The sequence below is a fragment of the Lepidochelys kempii genome, chromosome 3 (genome assembly GCF_965140265.1).
Source record: "Lepidochelys kempii isolate rLepKem1 chromosome 3, rLepKem1.hap2, whole genome shotgun sequence".
Classification (NCBI taxonomy): domain Eukaryota; kingdom Metazoa; phylum Chordata; order Testudines; family Cheloniidae; genus Lepidochelys; species Lepidochelys kempii.
In genome coordinates, this window is record NC_133258.1 from 83,492,501 (window position 1) to 83,510,984 (window position 18,484).

Below are 18,484 nucleotides of genomic sequence, written 5' to 3' on the forward strand. Positions count from 1 at the left end.
TTTTGAATATCCCTTCAGCTTCTAGATGGTTACTTTGAGGCTTACCAGCATGCTCTGGATACAGAAGAAAGATTTGCTTTGGCCCAAGCAATAACTGACATCATGCACAAACGCCCACGATTTGATCTCAGCCTCAGGTATTTTGTGAACACTTACAATGATGAATGCATCTGCCTAAGGCTTCAGCTGCAGCTGGTGAGAGAGATATTCAACCAACATGTAAGTAGGGTTTGTTGACAATATATCCTGTGGGAGAACTGGAGGGGGGAACTGATACTTGAACTGATAACTTTGATTCACTAAGAAGCCTCAAGTGTACTGGGTATAGGTTTGCAGTGCTTCTATTTAAGCTGGGTTGTAACGTCTCAGTATTAGTCTAACAATGAAATTGGATGGATGCTCCATAAATTAAATAGCCATAAGTCAACAGGAGAAAGCTGAGACTTGCACTTAAATCACAAAGTGAATGTTGGAAAGATTGCAGAGTTCTATTTAAAATACACACTTTAAAAGACTTCATCTATTGAAATTGGAGACAAGAAGAAAAGCTGAGCAAACTGGAAATTTAAAAAATAAAATTAGATTCTCTGGTCACCCTCAAGTTCACAATGCAATGGGAGACTGAGAGCTCATGTCTGAGTGCCTGATGTTGCTCCTTTCCACCACTGAAGAAAATGTAAACAAAAATCATTAATACTTTGTTTTTAAAATACACTTCACGGTTTGGCAGATAGTTGTGAAGAGAGTGGAAGCCTTGCTAAGTAATTAAAGTACAAAATGAAGTCATGAGCTTTGGGATCTATTCTAAGTTCTGCCACACACTTTCTATGTAGTTTTGCACAAGTCACTTCATTTCTCTGTTCCACAGTCCGCAAAGTGGAAGTTTGGAGGCGTAATTAGTGAACTCTTGTAAAGTTCTTTGTGATCCTCAGACAGAAGGCCCCATGTACGAACTTACTGTAGTTAGTAGCACTGTTAATAAAAAAAATGGTAGCCATCAACATTTAGGGCCCAAACAATCCTAATATAACTCAATTGACAACTAAATAAAATATTTAACTCAAAAGAATTTGTGTTTTGCCTTGAACATTGATAGATATGTTTTGAGTTTTGTTTGTTAATGTCACTTATATCATGTTTTGATTACTGATTTCCAGATAGATGCCCAGCGGGAATATGTCCAAAAGATTTGGCGAAAAGATCAGACAGGTGGTATCAGTGAATTTGGACTTCCCCATAATATAATTGCTAAGCAACTTATCTCTCTGAACAACAACTGGTGAGTAATTTAATACAGCCAGTCTTGTTGGAAGTAAGTTTTACGTTCTAGTGGTTGTAATTGATTTCTGTCTTCTGATAATGAAACTTGCTGTCTAAGGTGCTGGATCCCAAATTGTAATTGCCTGAGGAAGGGCCATCTAATGAAGATTAACATGTTAGGACTTTTACTATTTAATACACCCTATGGTTTGCCAGAGAGACATCTGAGCAAGAAAAGTGATTCTTTTTTCCTGATAGTGGATTTAATTCATTCATTTTTGCATTACATTGGGAAATTAATATTCCCAGTTATAAGAGGTGTATATAATACTAATGTCAAAAATTCACTTTCAGGATCACTATTTTTTGTTGTAGCTTTTTGTCAGTCCCAGAATATTACCTTCCGATAGATGGTAGTGGCAGCAATAAGGGCTGGGTTCAATATCTAGGGGTTCCCCTTAACATTGCAAAACAGAACTGGTTTGAGCCCACACCCAGAAACCTGGGAAAACTAATCACCACCCTGGGTGCCTCTAATAGGCAATACTTCCTCACTTGCAAGCACTAAAGTTGTGTATAACGAGATAACTTTTATTAAGGGGAGAGGGAACACCACATTGATTTTGGAAAACACAACAATAATTTGAAAGTATTCGAACAATGAGTAAATGCTTTCCCCACAGTATCGTGGGCAGTAGTCCTTTGCCTCAGTTTTCCACCTTGCAGCATGAAAGTCCAGTGGACCAATGTCCCTTTCCTTCCACTGCACCCCTTTAACAGTTGGTTGTTTGAGGTCAGTGAACTCCCAGAATCCAGTAGTGTGTTCAGGTGGGTAGTTGAGTGGTGCCTCCACCTCGGTTTGCAGCTGCTGCCTCTGCTGTCTGTACCTGTGAGGCTGAGATTCCACCACCTAGCCCAGACCCATTAATGATTTCACTGGGTAATGGGGAACCTCACTGCTGTTGCCTCTTCTGTGTCGTCTTTTCACACTACACTGTCCCCACACCGGATCTAAGGCTCAGCTCCTAGATCAGCTTCTCAGTGCCTACAGCTCTAGTGATCACTGAGAAGTAACAAAGACTCTCAATTGAATCAAATCAACTCTGTCTTTAAACACTGATGGGTGAGGGTCAAATGTATCTAAGACCCTTTAAACAGACTCTGCACCACCAGGTAAGAGTACTTATTCCCACCCTCTCTGACTTTCACTTGGATTTGGCATCACAACCCCCTGCTTAGTGAGTGAAGTTCAGTTTAGGGGGACCCCCTCAATTAGGGGCATTTTAAGTACAGTTCTGCTGCCCTTCACTCATACAATAAGGTAACAACATTTCACTACCCCTGCATCCAAGACTTAAGTGAATTTTAACCCCAAACAGCTAAAATTGTTCATTTTGGCAAAGCAGCTGCATCTGCTGGTCATCTAGGCAAAGTAGGTGTGTCTAGGCAAATATGGTCTGCTCCTGAGATCTTTCCCCCATATCATCAATAGATGGTAGGGGAGAGTCCATTCAGACCATTGGCTTACAACCCATAACTTTAGAATCACTCTATCAATACTGTGAAATATCTTTGCAGTAATTGGCTATAGTATTAGTATTAAGTGTGACCACTATAGTACAGTGATCTGGTTTGAGGGTCGAGTATGCAGATGCATCAGAGCAGCGAATGACTGAAGTTTTTATTCTCTACTTTCATTGACAAATAAAGACTTTACAGTTCCTTTTACATACCTTTCATATGTAATTTTTTTTATTAACTCCTCTACTTTATTTTAAGATGAGCTGCTTGATTTCTGCCTGTGGAAGTCTTAGTTTCCAGCTGGTGGCTAAAGTCATTGTAGTTTGTGTACTAATCACTTGCAATAGACACTTATTCCTGCCACTTTCAGAAGGATTTAGTTCAGAGCTTTTTTTTTTTTTTTGAGTGCTACAAAAGTGGTATGCCAAATACGTATGCAGTAGATTCTGTTTATTAGCAGCTCCTCACTTGCCAGCAAAAAGTTGCTATTATCCAGCAGTTGCTAATAAGTGTATGGCAGATTTGCAAAGCTGCAGCCAGGGAAGGAAACACTGTCCCCACAAACCTGCCTGTGGGCAGGGAGGGAGGCTGCAGCCCAGATGCCGAGGCTTTCCACAGGGAGGGAAAGCTGTGGGCAGGGCAGCAGCAGGGAGAAGTACTGTGCAGCTCTGTCGGTCCCCAGCACCCCTACTCCCTTTGGAAAGCCCTGGCATCTGGGCTGCAGTCCCACTCCTGGATACTGCCCTACCCACAGCCTCCCTTCCCAGCCTGCAGCACCAGGACTCCAGCAGGGGCTCCCCCACTGGGCAGGGTTGCAGGTACCCCAGCCCCTTATGTCCTCTGTGGTCCCCAGGCACAGGGAGATTTGTGAGGTTGCAGCCAGAGAAGGCACATCCCAGGATTTCCTTCCCTGGCTGAACCCCACAAACCTTCCTGCGGCCTGGGCCTTTCTTCCAAAAATATTTTTCAATAAGCGGCATGTGTTAGGGGGCTTATTCCTTCACCCACTTACTTCCCTGGTCCTTCTCGCATGAACAGAGAGCAACAATACCCAAAGTCCAAAGGTGCAAACAATTCGATGTTTATTGGGGTGAACTTCCAGCAAGCATGATTCCAGTTTCCTTCCTTAGTGTCCCCCTTCCCAGCTCTGACACCACAGAGCCTTACCTGTGTCCCTGTTCTCATTCCCCCCCCTTAGAAAAACATGATTCCAATTCCCCACCCCCATTTCCCCCCCCCCCATCATGAGATTTTCTGTTCATTAAAACACAACAATGCTAGCAACAAGGCAAACACCACAGACAAACACAAAACACAGATCCATGGTATTCTGGGTTAATTTTCCCGCTGGTGCCAGCTTGCTTGTAGAGTGTCTGAAAAACAAAAGAAACAATTTCCACCACCTCCTAGTGGGGACAGATTATTGCTTAATAATAATAATACCACTTTCTTTTACAAATTTCCTTGCTAATTGCAGGAAAAACAGAAGAATTACCTCCAAGCTGTCCTTATTTTGTTCTATAGTCAGGCTAGTGAATTACCCCACTCACTGAAATTCATGAGGTGGTGTACCTCAGTTTCCCCTCTTGTACAACAGAGCAAGTTTGCAAGAGTTTCTCTGCTGTACCAAGCATTACGTTTATTCTCAGGTAATAGCTGAGACACAGCTTCAGATTTTAGCACTGTACACATACACACACACCCCCCCCCCACCTGAAGGTTAACCTGTTCCCCTTATTTTCAGGCTTGACTTGTTTTTTCACCTCCCTTTCCTGGAGGGCCATAATCTGAGTCTTCTAGTAACTTGTTTGCTGACCAGATGTATTCATTATTTGCAGCTCCTTTGTGCCCATCTCTCCGTGATGTGACGGAGAGACTGCCGAGACTCATCAAGCCCTCGGATCGCTACCCCTTCCTGCTTCTCCACGTGGGCACCAATGATACTGCCAAGAATGACCTTGAGCGGATCACTGTGGACTATGTGGCTCTAGGAAGAAGAATAAAGGAGTTGGAGGCGCAAGTGGTGGTCTCGTCCATCCTCCCCGTGGAAGGAAAAGGCCTAGGTAGGGAGCGTCGAATCGTGGAAGTCAACGAATGGCTACGCAGATGGTGTCGGAGAGAAGGCTTTGGTTTCTTTGACCATGGGATGGTGTTCCATGAAGGAGGAGTGCTGGGTAGAGACGGGCTCCATCTTACGAAGAGAGGGAAGAGCATCTTTGCCAGCAGGCTGGCTAACCTAGTGAGGAGGGCTTTAAACTAGGTTCACCGGGGGAAGGAGACCAAAGCCCTGAGGTAAGTGGGAAAGCGGGATACCGGGAGGAAGCACAGGCAGGAATGTCTGTGAGGGGAGGGCTCCTGCCTCATACTGGCAATGAGGGGCGATCAACAGGTTATCTCAAGTGCTTATATACAAATGCACAAAGCCTTGGAAACAAGCAGGGAGAACTGGAGGTCCTGGTGATGTCAAGGAACTATGACGTGATCGGAATAACAGAGACTTGGTGGGATAACTCATATGACTGGAGTACTGTCATGGATGGTTATAAACTGTTCAGGAAGGACAGGCAGGGCAGAAAAGGTGGGGGAGTAGCACTGTATGTAAGGGAGCAGTATGACTGCTCAGAGCTCCGGTATGAAACTGCGGAAAAACCTGAGTGTCTCTGGATTAAGTTTAGAAGTGTGTGCAACAAGAGTGATGTAGTGGTGGGAGTCTGCTATAGACCACCGGACCAGGGGGATGAGGTGGATGAGGCTTTCTTCCGGCAGCTCACGGAAGCTACTAGATCGCATGCCCTGATTCTCGTGGGTGACTTTAATTTTCCTGATATCTGCTGGGAGAGCAATACAGCGGTGCATAGACAATCCAGGAAGTTTTTGGAAAGCGTAGGGGACAATTTCCTGGCGCAAGTGCTAGAGGAGCCAACTAGGGGGGGTGCTTTTCTTGACCTGCTGCTCACAAACTGGGTAGAATTAGTGGGGGAAGCAAAAGTGGATGGGAATCTGGGAGGCAGTGACCATGAGTTGGTTGAGTTCAGGATCCTGACGCAGGGAACAAAGGTAAGCAGCAGGATACGGACCCTGGACTTCAGGAAAGCAGACTTCGACTCCCTCAGGGAACGGATGGCCAGGATCCCCTGGGGGACTAACTTGAAGGGGAAAGGAGTCCAGGAGAGCTGGCTGTATTTCAAGGAATCCCTGTTGAGGTTACAGGGACAAACCATCCCGATGAGTCGAAAGAATAGTAAATATGGCAGGCGACCAACTTGGCTTAATGGTGAAATCCTAGCGGATCTTAAACATAAAAAAGAAGCTTACAAGAAGTGGAAGGTTGGACATATGACCAGGGAAGAGTATAAAAATATTGCTCAGGCATGTAGGAATGTTATCAGGAGGGCCAAATCGCACCTGGAGCTGCAGCTAGCCAGAGATGTCAAGAGTAACAAGAAGGGTTTCTTCAGGTATGTTGGCAACAAGAAGAAAGCCAAGGAATGTGTGGGCCCCTTACTGAATGAGGGAGGCAACCTAGTGACAGAGGATGTGGAAAAAGCTAATGTACTCAATGCTTTTTTTGCCTCTGTTTTCACTAACAAGGTCAGCTCCCAGACTGCTGCGCTGGGCATCACAAAATGCGGAAGAGATGGCCAGCCCTCTGTGGAGATAGAGGCGGTTAGGGACTATTTAGAAAAGCTGGACGTGCACAAGTCCATGGGGCCGGACGAGTTGCATCCGAGAGTGCTGAAGGAATTGGCGGCTGTGATTGCAGAGCCACTGGCCATTATCTTTGAAAACTCGTGGCGAACCGGGGAAGTCCCGGATGACTGGAAAAAGGCTAATGTAGTGTCAATCTTTAAAAAAGGGAAGAAGGAAGATCCTGGGAACTACAGGCCAGTCAGCCTCACCTCAGTCCCTGGAAAAATCATGGAGCAGGTCCTCAAAGAATCAATCCTGAAGCACTTGCATGAGAGGAAAGTGATCAGGAACAGCCAGCATGGATTCACCAAGGGAAGGTCATGCCTGACTAATCTAATCGCCTTTTATGATGAGATTACTGGTTCTGTGGATGAAGGGAAAGCAGTGGATGTATTGTTTCTTGACTTTAGCAAAGCTTTTGACACGGTCTCCCATAGTATTCTTGTCAGCAAGTTAAGGAAGTATGGGCTGGATGAATGCACTATAAGGTGGGTAGAAAGCTGGCTAAATTGTCGGGCTCAACGGGTAGTGATCAATGGCTCCATGTCTAGTTGGCAGCCGGTATCAAGTGGAGTGCCCCAAGGGTCGGTCCTGGGGCCGGTTTTATTCAATATCTTCATAAATGATCTGGAGGATGGTGTGGATTGCACTCTCAGCAAATTTGCGGATGATACTAAACTGGGAGGAGTGGTAGATACGCTGGAGGGGAGGGATAGGATACAGAAGGACCTAGACCAATTGGAAGATTGGGCCAAAAGGAATCTGATGAGGTTCAATAAGGATAAGTGCAGGGTCCTGCACTTAGGACGGAAGAACCCAATGCACAGCTACAGACTAGGGACCGAATGGCTAGGCAGCAGTTCTGCAGAAAAGGACCTAGGGGTGACAGTGGACGAGAAGCTGGATATGAGTCAGCAGTGTGCCCTTGTTGCCAAGAAGGCCAATGGCATTTTGGGATGTATAAGTAGGGGCATAGCGAGCAGATCGAGGGACGTGATCGTTCCCCTCTATTCGACATTGGTGAGGCCTCATCTGGAGTACTGTGTCCAGTTTTGGGCCCCACACTTCAAGAAGGATGTGGATAAATTGGAGAGAGTCCAGCGAAGGGCAACAAAAATGATTAGGGGACTGGAACACATGAGTTATGAGGAGAGGCTGAGGGAGCTGGGATTGTTTAGCCTGCAGAAGAGAAGAATGAGGGGGGATTTGATAGCTGCTTTCAACTACCTGAAAGGGGGTTCCAAAGAGGATGGCTCTAGACTGTTCTCAATGGTAGCAGATGACAGAACGAGGAGTAATGGTCTCAAGTTGCAGTGGGGGAGGTTTAGATTGGATATTAGGAAAAACTTTTTCACTAAGAGGGTGGTGAAACACTGGAATGCGTTACCTAGGGAGGTGGTAGAATCTCCTTCCTTAGAGGTTTTTAAGGTCAGGCTTGACAAAGCCCTGGCTGGGATGATTTAACTGGGAATTGGTCCTGCTTTGAGCAGGGGGTTGGACTAGATGACCTTCTGGGGTCCCTTCCAACCCTGATATTCTATGATTCTATGATCAGCTAGGTAATTTGCATTTACAGAGAGGTTTACTAGCTTGCTTTTGGATCCAAAGCTGTTAGCAGCTCAGAGACTGTCTTAAAAGGGAAACATTTTACTTCCACCAGAGTTCTGATTACTTTCCACTTTCATCTCCTGCTCCAAATCACACAGAGATCTGAAAAAGAAAGCACAACCTATTGTGGCTCCTTTTGGAGCCCTATTAGGATTTTATTTAAGTACCATGTTTTATTTGCATTTCTTTTACCCCTTCTCCAATATACACTGCACATGTCTTGGGAAAATGCAGATTCCTTCCGTATAGTTTAACCTCCATAACATTATATTAGCCATATTAATTTTACACAAGGTGTAACTGCCTCCCCCGTGCCCACAGAGTTTTCATGCACACCCACCAAAGCGACAGTCCGATCCCCCAAAGCCACCCCAAGGCTCAGTGTTCCCATCAGCATGATGTTGCTGATATCCAAATCCTATTATCGTTGAAGTCGATGGGATGGGTTCCCAGTGAAATGTTACTGTTAACTGGAAGTTAATATAAGGATTGCTATTAAGCAGCATCCACTGCACCAGTATAAAAGTTTGTCCTGCCAATTGCTTATAAAACAGGATCTTTTTCCTTTGGTAGTGATCATGTTCTCCAATAAATTCACCAATTTAATGAATGTCAATTTTTTTAAAGCCCTACTTTGAAGAACATTTACTTGCTGGAGTTTCATCCTTCCCTGGGCCTGGCATCTTTAATTCCGAAAGCTCTTGAGTACGTCTCTCAGGAGTTCTATAGCATCTGTAGACCAAAAACACCCAGTGAGGCGACTAGTCTAGAAAAACAAGTACTTCAGCTAGCAGTGGATGAATGGCTGACCATGGAAAAGCCTGAATCTTCATACAGCTCTCAAATTCAGAAAGATGTAGGTTCAATTTGTACTTTTTATGTAAGTGAGAATTGTTGTAACTTGTAAATCCAGTTGAGTAAGTGTTGTAAGGATGGAAAGATCTTGGTGCTATCAAACATGCTATCATACATGTTCTTTATTTAGTGGTTAATGTTTTAGTTTTACAATCTTTTAGTATTGGTTTAGTTATTTGACTGGAATTTATATATTGATCAAAGTCCTTTTTGTCTGTTTCTTATGCAAAAGATCCCAACTTAAAGGCACAGGGATAAGAAAAAAAAGCGTCTTATTCTGATCTCACACCAACGAAACACAATAATTCAAGGATAGTCAGTTGAAGTAAAAAAAAGTTACACAAACATAAAACTGGTCTGAGATCAGAAATGGGCCCTATGTTTACTCTGCGTGTGTGTGTGTGTGTGTGTGTACAGTTTAATAGTTATTAGTATTAAAAGGTTAGATGTATGCACAAATATTATTATAGGTGGGGCTGGTAACACTGCCTACTATTCAGATTGCCCAACACTTCCCATTTAAAATATCCTATTTTCCGTTGCCTATAACATCACCAAACTTTATTCATTTGGGATGAAATTTCTCATGGTTGGTGTCAGCCTCAGGTTGATTTTGGGGAAAATTTTTAGCCAAATTTCCAAAAATGAGGCTAGAGGGAAATGCTTTTTTTTCTCATGTTTTTTTTAAATAAATAAATAAATAAAAATCTGGTGACCTTTTCTTTTAAAAGCTCCAATGCCCCCAAGCTTTGGATCAGAGATTTGAAATTTGGCCAGGGAGTGGCCTTTGTGTCAGGCAAGTGCCTATTGGTCATTGTTGTGAAATATTATAGTTCACACACGCTCAGTCAAGGTTTCTTAAATTTTTGCAGTTTCTAGTTTCTGTCTGCACTGTGTATGCTCCACACTGGGCCTGTGCAGGGCTGTCTCTGCAGTTGAAGCTCTGGGCTGTGAGGGGTTGCCAGGTCTGGATCCAGGTACCTGAAATGAGAGCAAGGAGACTGTCTGTCTCTCCTGTGCTCTCAATGACCCCACTCTGCTTAGCCCAGCCACCATGGAGGAGGAAGCTGCCTGATTTGAATGCATGGGGGATGAACCAAACCTGTGGTGGGGTAGGGAAAGTAGATTGGGAGAAGGAGCCAGTGCATGTGTGGGGAAAATTGGAAATGGAGTCTGGTTGGGTAGAGAGAGGGAAACTGAGATGGAGCATTACTGGAACTGAGAACCAGTGGGGTAGGGGGAAGAACTGAGACTGGATGGACAAGTAAGACTGAAACTGGTTGTGTAGTAAAGGAATCTGTTGTCTGCAGGACCCCTATTTCTTTTGTTGAAAAAGTTGAGATTCGTGGTGAATGCAGCAGGGAATTGCAGGAAGAGAAAGGAGGGTCTCGTGTTTAAGGCAGTTGAATGCTGACCAGGAGGATTAGATTCTAACCCTGCCTGTGCCAAAGAGTTCCTGTGTGATGCTCAGCAAGTCACTTAAACCACACTTTTCCTAATTGTCTGTTCCTCAGTTTCTGGCTGCCTGACTTGAGACCCTGGTGTGATGGGTTGGGTCATAGAAACCCGCTTGGGAATGCCACCTGATGTGCTCAGACCTACCTGTGAGCCTGTTTTTCCTGCCAGCTTGGGACTTCAGTACCCTGTCTTGTTGAGCCAGACATGCTAGCCTGCTGCAAACACAGACCCAGGTCTGAACCACGTCCCCCACAAGCTGCAGACTTAACTGAAAACAGCATAAGAGGTGCTCCTGTCTCTAGTACCCAGATCCCAATGGGATCCAAACCCCAAATAAATCTGTTTTACTCTGTATAAAGTTTATACAGGGTAAACTCATAAATTGTCCACCCTCTATAACACCGATAGAGAGATATGCACAGCTGTTTGCTCCCCCAGGAATTAATTACTTGCTCTGGGTTAGTTAATAAGCAAAAAGTGATTTTATTAAGTATAAAAAGTAGGATTTAAGTGGTTTCAAGTAATAACAGACAGAACGAAGTAAATTACCAAGCAAAAAACAAAAACATGCAAGTCAACTTCATTCCACAACTGTCCCTTTTACCCTCTTCACCCTTCCCTTCTCTTTCCATTTAGGTTATCCCCTCCTATGTAAACCCACTCCCCTCCACACATCATACCAACAACAGAAAAGTATGATGCTAACATCCTGTTTGCCACCATCCCATTGTTCACTCTGTACGTGTGTTATATCCCTGCTCCTACCAAGGAGCTGTCTTGTATGTTTTGTAAGCTTTTCAAGGCAGGGACCATCTACTCTTCTTTTATGTAGAGCTTAGTCCAATGAGGCCCCATTCTTGGTGTTGGCCCTTCGGCACTCCCGTAACAAATGTGATTAATAATAATATCTCCCTTCCCTTCTTTTCCTTGCAGTTATTTGCAGACACGCTGCTAGAAGACCCACTCCTTGTGCGGGATATTGCTATGTTAGCACTAGAGTCAGGAGCACATGAAGAAAAGAAGCAAGGCAGAGAAAAACAAGCCTTTATTCTGGACATCTTCTCCAGACTCCTGGAACTCATCACACTCCGCCATCGATTGATAGAGACAGCCCTGGAGAGTGCACAGTTGGCTAGGTTAGCACAGGGCACATGTGATGCCACCTGTTGTTCTCCTCCTGATACATGGAAGAGTTGTCTACGTAGCATTTACAAATGTTCATGTTTTTAATAAACTGAGGTACAACTTAAGGTTGATAAAAGACACATGAAAATTTTTGCACTTAGATACTGCTGCCTTTGAAATCAGTGGTCAAACTCCCACTAAAAAGGTAGCAGGAGTAGGCCCTTTATCTAGTGAAAATGGAGGTCTGTCTACCTTACTGGAGTAGGGTAACCAAGGGGAATTACACTGATCATTAACCAAGTGGAGATAGATGCGGCCTCTTCTGTGGCAATGGTTTTAAGGTCATGTGCCTCTTTTAAAAATAAAATGACAACATGCCAAAGAGATCCACACAGGTTAAGAAGCCCAGTGTCTTACAGTTTATTCAACAAACAGCAGGCAAATATAGTCCTGTTTTGACCACACTGATCTGAAATAGAACTAGCTGGAAAAGTTTGGGATTTTTTTCCCCTGTGGAAAATTTTGACTTTTTGTCAAAAAAACAACAACAAAAATGTTTGTTGTCAATGGCTAAATTTTTTTTTAAAATATATATGTAAAGCAGACGCTTTGCACAAAATACTTTGTTTTATGGAAAAACCTTTTTTTTTTGGGGGGGGGGGAGTTTTCTTTACAGAAATCTTTCCAAAGAACCCTAATCTGAAATCTGGAATTTTCTCAGTAAAAAAAAAAACGAGCACAAAAACCCAAGCAATCTGTGAGATGGCAAGTAAATACATCCTTAAAATACCAGTAGTGAATTGTCTTACTGTAGGAATACAGGGAGGCTTTGTAAAAAGCTCTGAAGGGAAAATAAGGGATCAAGATGCATATGTAAATCAATTTAAACATATAATTTGTTTCAGATAAATTATTCTGTCTGGTAGATTGAACATCAGTATAAACAGAAGTATTTTATTCAATGTGATATTTTAAGCGGCTAATTTTGTATCTTGCTTTGATGTAATGAAGATCACAGTTCATTAAGCTATCTGCCATGAAAGACTCTGGGGTTTGGATTGAAACTTCGGAAAGGCAAATAACCTGTTTTTCAGCTTTGCAGAATAAGATGAAGTGACTGAAACTAAATTTGTTGATTCTCTAGTGTGTGCCAGGGCTTTAATGAAACTTTTTGGGACCTGCCAGAATGATCACCCATTACTTGTTGGCCTCTCCAATGGTGAAAACTGATTTATATCTAAAAATACATATGCTATCTACACTATTCCACACAGCTCATTGTTTTGTCTTTTTGCTTTGTTCCTTAGTAATGTCCACGTATAGTAAGTGTGTCAAGACAGTCTAATTATAAGACATGTAAATGTGGGGGAACATGGAGACAGGATGGATTCAGTCTCAATTTGGTTCTCTTCTGTTTCCTTTATTGCCATATTAACCTTTGCCTCCCACATTTCTGTCTCCCTCCCCCCGCCCTTTTTCTGGTTTTCTTGGTGTATCTCTCCTTCTTTGCCACTGTGTCCCCTTGTAACACACTCACACACAAGTAAATATATCATTGCATGGATTGCTCACTTGACTATATGGTGAACTAAGGAGCAACTCATTTCACAAGCTGAGTCTGTAGCATAAACATACTGAGCCCTTTTGGTTTTGGAGCTGAGAGTTCCTTTATCATACACTTCCTACATAGTGTTAATTGATGTGTATGTACTTTTTAATGGTCCCAAATGTGACCTTGTTCTTTTGTATGTGACACCCTTTTGTGCCTCCCCTTTTCTTCCTTCTTTTATTTAACTTTTTTGCTATTCCCATAGAGCCAGGGAGCGTTAGCTACAGTTTAGAGGACTGGGAATTGGGACTTCTGGGTCCTATTTGTGGCACTAACTGTGTCACTGTAAGTTGTCTAGTGTAGAACATAGCCTAAATAGCTTCTCTATGACTTAGCTTACCTATTTATAAAGTAGGCATAATATTTGTCTTCCTCAGAGACCCATTGTTATGACAAAAGGAAGTGTTGTTATCTTATTACTCTGTCGCTGTGTGTCCAAACAGCCAACATTTTGATGGTCCTATGGGATCATCTTCCTCTTCTTCCCCTACTATTTTGTTATAATGTTTCTGACTGTGCTGAACTAAGGATTTCTACAACACAAGTTCCACAGATTTTCTGTTCTAATGGTAAAAATGCTTGTTCAGGGTCTGATCATCTCCTGTCTTGACTACTGTAATTTCCTCTCTGTCACCCATACCTCTTCCCAAGCACTATCCTCCAGTTTATCCAAAACATGGTTGACAAAATTATCTTCTTTACATGTCAGGCTGACTTTTTCATACCCCTCTTTGAATCTCTTCACAGGCTCTCCCTTAGACACTGCATAAAACATTAAACTTCTTGTCCTTGCTTTATTTTTGTGTACTGTAATATGTCAATCACATGGTCAGTGATAAACAAATAATGAATATCAGCAGCACAATGAGCAGTATTTGTTCTGGTATCAATGAAAACATGACAGAGGCTAAGTATCATTAAAATTTTAGGGAAAGTATCATACTGTAGCAGGTCAGTCCAATAGCCGCTGGCCTAATGGTCAGGCAGTGGCTTTACAGTTCTTTTCAGTCTGCCTGTCCTGGAGGATACCCTGCTGGGTTGTATACAGCAGCACTCAGGCTCTCTTGTGTGCCCATCTTCCCCCCTTAAGATTCTGTCACGACAGAGGGGAGGGTGAGCAGGGGATAGGGTCCTGACCCAAGGCCCTAAAGGGGTGTTGCAGTGTCCTGACCATTCACTGGTCCATTCGAAGTTAGCCCCCCACCCCCGGGGCACTTCCTATTGGGCTGTGGCTCCTCTGTTTTGGGGCATGGTCTCAGTTATTCTAGTATCTGCTTTCATTTGCCGGGGGACAACATCCTTTTCTTCAGGGCCTCTCATAGGTTCTTGGCCCCAAAGAGACCGTGGGGAATATGGATCACTGCTCCAGGTGGGGCCTTACTAAGGCTGCATTCGCTCTGCCTACAGCTCCTGGTATAGCCTGTAACCTCTTTCCCCATCTCACTGGGCTGGCAGTGCCCTTTTTAAACTGTCCCATCACCTGGAGCAGGGCCTCCCTGGCTCAGTACTGCTCGATGCCTTGCTCTGGTTTAGTGTAGGACCTATAAACCTCATCACACACATTAGATAAATTTTTAATAGATATTGGATTTCTAGGTAGGTATGTACAGCAGTACTAAACTTTTTTAAAAAATGAAGCGACTATACCAAATATTCCTATTTTTGTTTCAGGATGTACAAAGCATTTGCAGGGGAGATGGGTTTTGATGAGTTCCATTTATACTTGAGGCCAGTGCACTTTGAATTTGCATCTCACAAGGAGAAAGCAGACCAGCCCCCACCAATATTCATTACAGCTCTCCTTGAAGATGACAGTAGTGTGGACAGGTAAACCAGAACTTTGCTATGTTTCACAGGACATGGTGTTATTAAGTATCTTCCCAGACAGCTCATAACCAAGCATATCCCTTAGCCTGGTAAGGCCCACCGTAAGTGAAGGGCACACACAGATTAGTCATGCAGGAAACTTGAAATGCTGTGTAATTTGATTCCTTAGCCATAGGTAACTTTTTCTGCATTTCTAATGTAAAGATGTGCAGTAATAAAAGTGGGGGTAGGGGCACCAAATCTGTGTGGAACATAGGTAATTTTGGAAGTAAAATGGGTGATAACTCTCTCAAAATGTCCCTCATTTGGAGAGCTGGGACCAAGGAGACAGATAGTTGTTCCCAGACTTCTACAAATAGTGAAACAGGACCCTAAAAACCAATTACTGGTTAGTCCATAATTGTGAATGTAAAGTTGCTGGATTACAGAAATCACTCTCCAAAGTTTATCCTACTATACATTGAATAACAACTTTAAATCTTAGCCTAGACTGCAACTGGAACCAACCCCTGCACAGAGGAGAGACTACTTGTGTCCCTCCCTTTCTCCTCTTATGCAACCATGCAGGTGTCAGGCTCTGAAAATTTTACAGTTGCTTTGATTTCACCTTTACAAACCTGGTAAATAAAATAAATTATTTTAAAAAATCAAGGGTTTTTTGGTAGGATGAAAATAAAGTAGGAAAATCCATTTTTCTTACCAGTTTCAGCAAGGATAATTTCTATCAGTGATTCTCAATCATTAGTATGTCTGTGAAGGATTCAGGTTCCCCTCCCCATCTGAATGATAAATCACTACTCATCTCCCAATCAGTTGTATATACTCTAATCCAGTGCTTCTCAAGCTATCTGATGTGGGGAACCAGCAATTTTTTTTTCCAATGTGCACGCAGACCAGCAGCTGATGGCTCGCGGACCAGCACCAGTCCGCGGACCACCACTTTGAGTAGCACTGCGTCTAATCCACATTGGAGACTGGGCTGCTCCAAACATACAATTCCAAGCAGCTGAATCTTCATTCCAGGATAGAATGTGCATAACTGAATTGTGGGCAGTGGCAGGCACTGTCTGTTGTGGCTGATGTCATAGTCTGGAAGACAGCACAGCATCCCAAAAGGTTAGGAACTAATATTTTAAATGATGCTTGACAAGTTGATTTTTCACTTCATAACCCAAATCCTAGAGCCAAATGGGGAAGAATTCATGATTCTCTGTGTTCAGCCACAAACTTCACAGAACACTTTATTTCTCTCTCAAATGCTTCTGAAATATTTAGTAATACCCTAATCTTCCTTTTTATTTAAAGAAGGAATTCTTCATTCCTTTGTGTGATAGGGAAGGAGGCAGAAAATACAGAGCTCTTTAGCATTACCTTTCTTTCCTTCAGTTTGGCTTCTTTGATGCATTCTCTGTGTTATGGATTATTGTTATATATTTTTTCTTGCAGATATATTCCATCTAATTTATTGTTAAGCATTCAAGAGATTGACAATAATCAAATTGGAAAATTTAGCTTTCATACAAGAGATGGTGTTATTCAGGTGACTAGATGCTTTTATTTCCAAAGGAAACCAAAATCGTTCACTGCACATATTATTTAACAATTATATTGCAGTAGCACTTAAAGGCCTCAATTAGCTTTGGCTTCATTGTGTTAGGTGATGTACATTTCTCTTACCAAGTTTTTATTATTTTGTGTCTTTCTGTATGTAACAGTGTAATTTTGTTCACTTTTCAGAACTGTCTCTTGATAATATCAGTCAAATCCTCTGTATGATAACTGAAGGCCAAATCTTAATGTCTTTAGTGAGACACAATTCTCATTGAAGTCAATGGGAGTTTTGCCAAAGTATAAGGACCGATGAATAAAAAAATAAATGAATCAGGATTTGGTCATATATATATATATACATTTTTTATTTTTTAAAGAATGCAGAAAAGGGATTTTTTTCAGGGTGAAAAGAAAAAGAATCTCTCATTTCCTACACTATTTCAAAGTAACAGATTCTTCACTGTTAATCTTTCACTTTTTGCACCATTGCATTAAAACAATGGTACTGTTCAAAAAGTAGAAACAAAATTGTATGGTGCAGAGTGTCATGACACAGAACTTTCCCAGTCCTTCAAAACTTATTTCTTTCCACAATTTCCCCATCCATGACCCACGTTCTTTACCAATAATTAATATATAATTAAAAACCCATTGCAAACACCAACATGAAAATAATCAACATCCTAACCTTACTTTATATGAACCCCTCCTGTAGTCTGATGGCATCCCTCTCTCGTAGCCCTTTGTATAGATCTTTGGTTTAAGTTCCTTGGGGAATACAAATTTATGAATGCAGCTGAAGTGAAGTGACTTGAGCATTTAGCCATGTTTAAATGAATATGTACCAATAGCAGAATGATTAATGCCACTTCTGGAGATTAGTTAATGCAAGAAAAAATTAGTGTATATAACTTGCCTTTATGTTATGGGGGAAATTGCTAACACTTTTGTGTTTTCACCCTTTAGCTCTTGTCCCAGTTTGGAGTGGAGAACATGCAGATCACCCTTGCCTGTCAAGTCACTCAAAAAAATGCTCTTATTGTTGCTGTTCAGCAAGCCTCATTTTGTCACATGATCAGGCCTACAAGTACAATGGACATGAAGGTCAGCAGCATTTCGTTCCCTAACCCCATTGGGTAAAGTTTTGGGAGCTAACGTCAGGTGCAAGTGCTGTTGGTGCTCAGTTAGATATTAATTTTGTTTTACTTAACAGTAAAAATACAAAATGACTCTAGCAATTCTTTGCAAACATATTACCTGAAAATAAGAAGGTTTCACATCAGTGATTCATTTAATGCATATTAGTTGATCCAGGTGACCACGTACAGCTGAAAAATACCATAGAAAAGAATCTGAGGAGCATGGAGTAAATTGGATGCAGGAATCACTGGATGAAATCCTATGGCCTGTCTTGTGCAGGAAGTCAGGCCAGAGGATCTTAGTGGTCTCTTCGGTCCTTGACGTCTATGATCTTCTAAGAAGGGGATATTTCCATCATGTAACAGCACCAGCAACTCGTGTCACCTCTTTGTAATCTTGCCTTCTGCAAATGGCAGCACAGTTGTAACACCATCTTGAATGGGAAGATAACCATAATTGTCTAGTTAAACAAACAGGTTCATAAACCATCCCAAGGTTACACAGTCATCATTGTTCTGCATCCCTTGCTTGACAGTGTTTTAATTCTGCATTTAAAGTACAGTATCCAGTAGCTGTTTTCCCATCATGTCTCAAACTGTTGCATGGTATTCCTGTATGCTGTTACACAACTGTTGTGTTTCACCCAGAGATGGCTACATTTCAGTGATTGGGTTAAGTGATCCCTGTATATAATTTTAAAACTTTTAACATACATAGAGCTACTTCAGGATGAAAGAAACTCTATGAATGTTCCCTTTATTTGTTTTCCTCCCCGCATATAGTTTGTGAGAGCTGTTGTCCACCCTTTTATTCTGGGGCTGATGGTTCCCCTCCGTTCCC

The 18,484-nt window shown here is 42.4% G+C and overlaps 1 protein-coding gene across 1 annotated transcript in view; it reads left to right on the forward strand.

Moving 5' to 3' along the window:
• Positions 1-18,484, forward strand: part of LOC140908917 (uncharacterized) — a 58,401-nt gene that overhangs the window by 18,169 nt on the left and 21,748 nt on the right. The window contains exons 9-15 of the mRNA XM_073336991.1: positions 19-219; positions 1,158-1,279; positions 8,707-8,935; positions 11,326-11,528; positions 14,798-14,953; positions 16,400-16,493; positions 17,471-17,608. Coding sequence (XP_073193092.1) covers positions 19-219; positions 1,158-1,279; positions 8,707-8,935; positions 11,326-11,528; positions 14,798-14,953; positions 16,400-16,493; positions 17,471-17,608 — 1,143 coding nt within the window. The remainder of the gene's footprint in view (positions 1-18; positions 220-1,157; positions 1,280-8,706; positions 8,936-11,325; positions 11,529-14,797; positions 14,954-16,399; positions 16,494-17,470; positions 17,609-18,484) is intronic.